The 8722-nt window shown below is 45.5% G+C and overlaps 1 protein-coding gene across 1 annotated transcript; it reads left to right on the top strand.

Moving 5' to 3' along the window:
- The first annotated feature begins 5191 nt into the window (after positions 1-5191).
- LOC119394987 (uncharacterized) lies at positions 5192-7970 on the top strand. Its single transcript, XM_037662283.2, has 2 exons — positions 5192-5600; positions 7586-7970. Exons 1-2 carry the CDS (start codon positions 5281-5283, stop codon positions 7968-7970), a joined length of 705 nt encoding a protein of 234 aa, XP_037518211.1. The 5' UTR covers positions 5192-5280.
- The last annotated feature ends 752 nt before the right edge of the window (positions 7971-8722 follow it).

The following is an 8722-nucleotide window of genomic DNA, read 5'->3' on the forward strand; positions in this document are numbered from 1 at the left end:
ATTGTGTGTAGTTGTAAGATTAAGAATGACTACGAATGTATATACTGGGTGTCGTTCCTTGCCCTCCTACTTTTCCCAGCTTGGGTGGGGGGTGGACGGAAAAGCGGGCCAGCCCCTCCGGTTCCTCCAAGTAAATAGCCTACGTAAACTGTGTAAGCGGACATTTTCCTTGAAACAATGTGGGCGATTATAACGTTAAACTACCCCGCATTATTTCCTTCCGTATAGGTCACTAGCTGTTAATGATTGGTCGAAATTTTCGAGGTCATGCTCACAACACCTGCTCGTAAAACGACGCAACAACATGACGCGTGAGTGATTCATCGCGTAAATACCATTTACGCATGACTGTGTGAAAAATAAATAATAATTAACTATTTTCAAAACGGCGTATTGTTTGCCATTGGTTCTTCGCTATTCGTCAAAAATGTTCAATGTGCCATAAAATCGCCTCCTTGTTACGCGACGTCAAAAGTCTACGAAAACTCGCGGCGTTAAAATGAAGTGTGCACAATAAGCAGCACATTACTGTGCTGAACAATAAATATTTTTTTTTTCGGAATAGCCAGACAGTGTCTCTTTCTGAACGTAATTTAAGAAGGCTGCCGCCAATCACACTGGCCGCGGCTGCTTATAGAAGCGGGCGAAATGAATTTATATATGTATAATAGATACTTTCAGTTGTAGTGCAACGACGTTGAACTGTTTATGCGCGTGTACAACTCTCTGTGCACTCACCGTTGCTGACAAAGAGGTAGAGAGAGAAATAAACATGATTAGGAACAGACACAATCCTTTGCAGGTGGGCAGCCTTTTTAGTCCAGAAAACCGTGGACGCTGATCACCTCTCTGGTGAGGTAAATCAAGTAACGGGGCAAACTTGAAAGCTGGGCTTTTCAACGTGCTGGAGTACGCTGCCTTGTTACAAGCCGCCACGATCGCTGCAGGCTACCAAATGATAAGCCAAGTGAAGCAGGCTGATCGGAGGCTAAAGAGGGAATCTATTTTAGCTGTCCTGAATATAGGCAGAAGTAAAATGCTGGACACATCTGCACACTCATCTCACAGCAGCTTGGATATGGAGCAGTGGCGATGCTATTCGTTTTCAAAGAAAGAAACTGAATTTCCTGAAAAGGGAGGGCGTTTGATCAGACTATAAAACGCTTACTGGTTCCCGCCCATATTTGCGTCGCCGATTACTTAAATTTTAGGCCAGGCAGAACAAAACAAAATCATGGCAGATTGATGTGATGTTGCTGCTGAGCGACAGCCTCCTCTGCAATGCTAGAGCGCAAGGCGCGCAAGCGTGGAATAGGCCGCCCGCACCGCAGAGAGCCTGCAGTGCGTCGTCATGACACACGGAGGACAGTCGTCACAGCAGAATCGTAGGACAAATTTTATTACATAATTATGTTATTGCTGCGTTCAAGTAAAACTTTGCCTGACTTGTTAGTTTCCCAGTCTGCAGCCGACAATAACCACTGTCGAAAGTGGGAGGGCACCGCCCCCCCCCCCCCCACCATTTCTCAGTGTGGGGGCTAAAGCCCCCTTCCCCCCCCCCCCCCCCCCCCCGTTAGATACGCCTATGACGCCACGTGCGCTTCTCCGAGTGGTAAATAAGACTGCGCGTTGGCTCAGGAAAATCTCTGTTTCTGCCATGGACGCTGTCTGTAGCAATGAGAGGGCGCTGTCCTCTCATTGCTATTGACGTGTCCTCAAAGGAAACACCGGGGCTTCGCACCTCCCCAGGTTTCACGTTAGTGGAGATGTCTTGTATTGCTTGTATAGACCTTTTTCAAGGAGAGGAGGAGCGTAGCCTCGAACCGATGCATTTTCTTCACTCTTTCTCTCCCCACCGCGTTTCGGCAGTCCGGCCACTGCCGCTGGTGTGTGCGGATTGTCGCGTTTTGCATTACGTGGCGCGTGAGAGGTCAATGTGTTCCATTTTCAACGCGATATAGCAAATGTGCTGCCTTAAAATCGAGAAGTCGGACGAGCGCAGGTCGATAGGCTAACAATGCGCTGTGTTTGGCTGCGACAAGAACTATCGGAAGCGTAAAAGACTGGCAGCCGAGACATGCGAAGTGCACCATGCTTCGAAAGGACTTCACTTAGGTCGCAGGCCTTCTTCTCCAACGAATAGTTTATTATATGTGGTGTCAGCACTTGTGGCCATTTCTTCATCACAGCAGCTTGTTATTGTGCTTGCGTGCTAGTACACTTTATCATGTGCACCAAAGAGAAGCAATGTCAAAGCTGACGGTTAAAGGGATCGACAACTGATTTTTCTCGACAGTTTTTTACGGCGCAACAGGAAGCTCACCCTTTGTATCGTTTGTAGCTGCAGTGGTTTATCCGAAAAGCACGTAGTTATTTTATAGGTAGTATTTTTCTATCTGAGAGGCTCGAAACACGCATGGAGGCTTGCTCCAGCAACGCTGAGAATTGATAGCGATGCCGCTAGCCCTTGTGAAAGCTGTCGTTGTTCTGCTTTCGCAGGAGTTGCTGTAACTATGCTTAATCACCTTTATTTTTGAGCTTTCCAACCATTTTTGAAAATAGCAAGCTGTTACAATGAGATGTGTGGCTCTATACACCTTCCCGGTATTTGCACAGCGTTGAGTGCGCCTGCGCCTAAGGTTGCCTGCGCCTGTGTCATGGATGGCTTGTCCCGGCGTCGTTACTCTCTCAATACACGAGCCAAGCCAAGTAATCGAAAACGTAACTGGGCATATGCACGGCCGCACCGAGCAGCAGCGCGCGTCATTTCTGAGACGAAGTGTAGGTAGCAAAACTATGTCACTCCGAAATCTTAAAGTGACCTGGAAACTGCGTGCACGGTTGCATGAGCACGCTGAAAAGTTGCTCAAGACGCGCTGACGAGCATGGGATCATTACGTCACGCGAAGACAGCGCCACTTTAATGCATACTACTAACGCAGGCCTATATGTACATTATTATGGAGTAATACCATTTAATATAAAGAAACGAACAATATTTCAATACTAACAAAAGAATCGTCGACCGCGTACAGCAATCAACGGTCAGTGGCCGTCTTCATCGGATCATTCATGTTTTTGCCGCCAGAGGCGCCACAGGTCATTTTTCACGTGTAAACCCTGTCACTATATTTCGTGCTACTTTCAAGTGGTTTGACATCTTTTTTAACCACGGGTCTCACGCTCTACGAGTGTGCCGAGTGCGGCAATTGCTTCGCTTCTATAGGAAAATGTTTTGCATTTCTCTGCAGCATGTGCAATGCTTTACAGGCTTTGTCGTTGATGCATTTCCAGCGCTTAGGCAAAATAGAAAAAAACAACAACATGCAGACACTGGAAGAAAAAGGGGCAGTAAGAACGCTGGGGTGTTCTAGCTGTCCAGCGTTGGGACTGTCCCCTTTTCTTTTTTTTTCTTTTGTGTCTGCATGTTTTTCTCCTATTTTGCTTAAGTGTTGAAACTAGCCCAGAATAATGCTTTAAGTAATGTTTTCTCTTTGTTTATTTCTTCTGTGTTTGCAACGCACTACGCATTTCTTTTCATCACATGACAGGTTCTTTCTTGTTGACGTACCGTATTTTCTTTTTTTGTATTTCCAGACACCTACCAAACCGGAGTGGGAACGTGATGCTGAAGGCTTTGCTTCACGATGGCAGTTCCCGAACTGCTTGGGTGCTGTGGACGGCAAGCATGTTGCTATTGTCTGTCCTCCCAATTCTGGCAGCAAATTCTTCAACTATAAGGCGACAGCTCGCATGGATTCTCTTTGTGTATCCCTAGCTAAATTTTTCATTTATGCTGAGAGAAATTCTGAAGCTGACAAGTTCAACATAAAGAGATCGGAAGATAGCCGAGTTGATCGGAAAACTGAAATAACCAATATCCCAGCTTAAATTAAGAGATAGAAAATTGGACCTCAGCAGGTCATGCTGAGGACAGATAACTGATAGTCAGAGTGACGTAGTAGCTATGAAGAGATTGGAAGTGTGGCCAGGGATGGCAAAGGATCATTATTAACTGCAAATAGCTTTTCGCACATTGCCCTTGGATTTATAACATAGCCTGTGCCATCACCACGTTGGCTAAATACGGTATTGGTCTAGTTGCGTAGCTCGTCAAAAATTTGGAGCTGACTTGGACTCACTCAAGAAATATATATTGCTCTGAGGGCTCACTTGGACTCGCTCACCAAAATTTTCCTCAACCAGACTCACTCGCACTCAGACTCGCTAAACTTTTTCTCAACCGGACTCATTGAACTCTTTCTCAACTGGACTCACTCTGACTAAAACTCATCAGCATATTACTCCACCGGACTCACTCAGACTCAGACTCACGGCCTCATCTGAGTGAGTCAAAGTCGAATCATGAGTCCGTTTGTGTAAAATTAGATTTTTCGGTCATTGTGTCAATGTCCTTTAATGAATATATCACATGATTGGTGCTCTATTATACACCTTTTGATCTTGAATCTTCAAATACGAGTTATCAGTGGCTTCAATGCAGTAAGGGCATTTTCTTGAAATACGCGACTCACGATATGTTTTTATCAAGAACTTCGCGTGAAAGAGCTTGCGGGGGGGGTGGGGAGCGGATCGCACCCTGCCCCCCCCCCCTAACTCGCGTTTCTGATGAACACATATTGAGGTGGCGCACGAACAGTGCACTGAGATATATGTGAATTGACTTGAGTATGCACGTAAGCCGATATAGGGCTGATAGTAATGCTGAAGATAAGTATATAGGACCATAGTTGGGCAATAAAAGGTGGAGCTCACTCAGACTCACTCAAGAAATATATTTTACGCTTAGGGCTCACTCGGACTCGGACTCACCAATATTTTCCTCAATCAGACTCACTCAGACTCACAACTTTTCCTCAACCGGACTCGGACTCAAACACACCAAGATATTACTCATCCGGACTCACTCAGACTCGCGGCCCGATCTGAGTCTGAGTGAGTTTGCCAACCTATGCTAGTTGTTTTTGGATGATTGCTAAACTGTGGTAAAATTACAGGGTACACAAAGCTAGAGACGACACATGGTACGAAGAAGACACAACTGGTGTTATCTTCTTCGTACCATGCGTCTTTCCTAACTTGGTGCAGCCTGTAACCTTAGTGCAGTAAATCACCACATTGACTGCCTCTCTTCAGGTAAATGGTTACGTGATATATACTGCACAATAAATGAAACGTTAACCTCGATAGAAATGGTAGTACTGTTGCATTCATTTTGGCTGTACAGATAGGTCATGGTCTTGATTTTATTTGTCGTGTATGTTCTTTCAGTGCACATTTTCCATAGTGCTCATGGCTGTAATGGACAGTGAGTGCAAGTACGTGCTTGTAGACGTCGGTGCGGAAGGCCGCCAAACCGATGGAGACATCTTCAAGGAGTCGGACTTCGGCCGTGACCTAACTGATGGTTGCCTGGATATTCCACCACTTGGCAGCCTGCCAGGCACATCAACAAATGTGCCATACGTCTTTGTGGGAGACGAGGCATTCCAGTTGAGGAAAGATTTTATGCGACCGTACCCCGCAAAACCACTTGACGATGGCAAGAGGATCTTCAACTACAGGCTCAGCCGAGCAAGGTGTAGTATGAAATTCTTTCTCTAATTTGGTGACCTCATGTGATCATTCACTGTCTTCGCCAAAAAACCCTTCACACCCAATTGAACATGATATGCATAACCTGTGGATCTTTGTCAACCAAGGGCGTCCACAGAACATTTTGCAGTGGGGAGGGGTGCAGGTGCGGTAGGTTAGCACGAAACAGGCACTATTTGTAGTCTAACCTGCACACATGAAACAAAAATTACAAATGGCAAAGTAATAACAGGCTTGTAGAAGATACACTGCAGTATGCTAATGCTAAAATAATTAATTTAATAAGCGAACGTGAAAGGTTACTGTTACTTCGTGAAAAACGGTGATCAGTCTCGATGTGTTGGGTTCTTGACTCGTGCAAAGTGATCACCAGCACATAGCACAATATGTTGCCAACATGTCACTACAGTCAGTCAGTCTTTCTTGTTTAGCAGCTGCAGACACCAAGTGTTTCGCTGGGGAAATTGTGTGATGACACGGGTGATAAAGTCACTGTTGTGTTTCATTACATGCTCTCAGTACACACTCATCATAAAAGCTCGTCTAGTTGCAGCCTTTGAGATTGATTCCATTGACGTGAGCTCCTCAAGTGCTTCGACTATGGCCACACAATGCTGAGCAAGGATCCTAATTGACTTGCATTTTGCAGACCACCTTGTTTCGCAATGCCATCGGTTGGGCACTAATTTCTTTCGGAGCACTCTCTCATGGAAAAGGGTTATGGTTTGCTTGATGACCCCTGTAGTGTTTTGAATTTCAGAGACCTCAATGAAATCTTTGATCACATCATCAAATTTGTGGCTCGTGTAGTGGAAGAGTAGTGCATTTGGAAGAACCTTCTGTATTATTCTATTCACTCAAGCTTCTTTTCGAGCCACTGTAGAGCATCCATCGTAGCACTGTCTAACAAGGTTCGAAACAATCGGCCCGGCATTAGTTATAAACTTCCAAGATTGTAGCAGCGATGCAAGCGAAGTTCAGTTGTTCCAGCTGTACAAATGGCACCAACTGCTCTCGAATGCAGACACCCGTTTCCGTGTTGTCAATGAAGTGATTGCCTATAAACCTTGGCTCTGTTCCTGTGATATGTGCACTTTCGTCCGCGAGGATGGAAAAAGCAAATGCTGTGTTAGCTTCGGTCCCTATTTACTCTCTCAGGATGTCATCACAGATTGTGATGATTTCGTTTTGTATTCAGACTGGTGTGTGCTTAGCATTGCCGGCACAAGAAGCGAAGTGTTCCTAAAGATGAGTATCTCCAGTTTCTACCCGAAAGTCAACTAGATCATCGATAACTTCACTGCCAGACTGCTTCGTGACAATTGGCAAGGCATGCATTGCACAACAGATGATGACGGAAACTATAGGAAACAGTTTATCGTGTGTCCTTTCAATTTGCTCATCCAGTGCTCTGTTCAGCAGCTGTACGAGTAGCTGCTAGCCTGTGATCACATCCATAAAGCTTGTGGGAAAGCATGGCTTTAATGCTTTTATCACATGTTCTTCTTGTGCAAAGAGTTCATTTGTAGACTGTTGCTATGACACCCGATAGTGGAGGTGATCTTGTGGCAGTACATCAGCAAGTGCTGCAATAGGTACTATAAGCACGTCAGAGCTCTGAAATGCTGTATCTCCACTATTTCATATAATGCTTACATTGCTAACTGAAAACGAAGCACTATCAAGTGGCTGCCATGTCACATGGAAGTAGACATACTGTGCACATATTTTTTAGTGTTTATATTTCACCATTTAAACAACCACTTAGGGGAAAGATAAACAATCCTAGAAAAAGGGGTGTTGCTGGAGCCAACGTTTCGACAAGTGGCTGACTGTCACAACTGCTTGGCTTTTCAAGCATTGCCACACCACTTCCTTTGTCGAGCGAGTTCTTCCGATTGGTCTCTTAGGTGCCATTGTGTGTTGCTTCTGAATTCACTGCTGCACTGTTTTTCTTTTTTGTCCGCAGGCGCTGTGCAGAAAACGCCTTCGGCATCACCGCAGCCAGGTGGAGAATACTCCTTCGCACAATCAACCTTCACTCTAAGAATGTTGATTTCGTGTCGAAGGCCGCCTGTGTCCTCCACAACTTCCTTACACTGCACAATCCACACGCCCACCAATTCCCGGACAGGGAAGACAGCTTTGGAAATGTTGTTGGAGGGTGCTGGCGGCAAGGTATGCAACAAGTGCCAGACAGCTGTTTGTTTTCTCTTGCTCCAACACGGGCACGAAATTATGATGGCGATGCAGCTGCTTCAAGAAAGTTGTTCACCCGCTACTTTTCCAGCAGTGCTGGCCAGGTACCTTGGCAGTGGCGTTTACCAGGATTGACAAGGACGCAGCCCTTCTAGAACAGTTGTGTCAGCACTTCTGTGCTTAGCATGGCACCCCTTGCACATTCTCTTTTGGTGCACAGCTCTTAAAGGACCCCTGACCGCGGAATATTTTTGTCGCTTTTTTACTGTAGTTTGTTGCTTTGTGTCTGGTAATCCTGAAATTGAATCGTAAATGCTGTGGCGTGTTGTATAATTAATGCTAGCGTCATTGGTGTCACTTTGAAACTCCCGCATAAAACCATGAGAAACTAGTGCCACAGCGGGGCAGCGCCTAAGATCACGTGCACTCAAGCTTTGGTGTCGCTGAGAGCGCAGTTTTCAAATCGGGGCCCCGTCGCGCACGGTTAAGATTGAAAGGATGTAGGTGCTTTGGTATGTTAAGCCTGTTAAGCGCGTGTCACTGAGGGAAAAGAAAAATGCATTCCTGACCTAAGCAGCCAGAACTACCTTGAGAACAGCCCGACAACAGAACAATGAACCCTGTCAGGTGCCAGTCATGGTATCGCGTTTGCCCCGCAAATTTTCTGTGACGTTGACAATACTCGCTACTCGTGGGAACATCACACAGCGCCTGATCTACATTATACCAGTGGCGATGTTGCGAGGTGCTGCCAACTCAGATGAGCACTCACGCTCCCTTTAAAACCGAATTAAAATATCCTTGTAGCCATAAGTTTTGCAAATAAGAAAAAGCCTCTTAACTTTCCATATAGATTAGCAAATTCGGAAATCACCAAAAATAATGAGGTAAAATACTTGGGAGTTAT

The sequence above is a fragment of the Rhipicephalus sanguineus genome, chromosome 5, assembly GCF_013339695.2.
Source record: "Rhipicephalus sanguineus isolate Rsan-2018 chromosome 5, BIME_Rsan_1.4, whole genome shotgun sequence".
NCBI classification, from domain to species: Eukaryota; Metazoa; Arthropoda; class Arachnida; order Ixodida; family Ixodidae; genus Rhipicephalus; species Rhipicephalus sanguineus.

What these genes read in the sequence shown, in the direction of transcription:
- LOC119394987 (XM_037662283.2), top strand. Translation starts at nt 5,281, where the DNA reads ATGTTCTTTCAGTGCACATTTTCCATAGTGCTCATGGCTGTAATGGAC. An exon ending in TACAGGCTCAGCCGAGCAAG is followed by an intron (nt 5,601 to 7,585) that starts GTGTAGTATGAA and finishes TTTTGTCCGCAG; the next exon opens with GCGCTGTGCAGAAAACGCCT.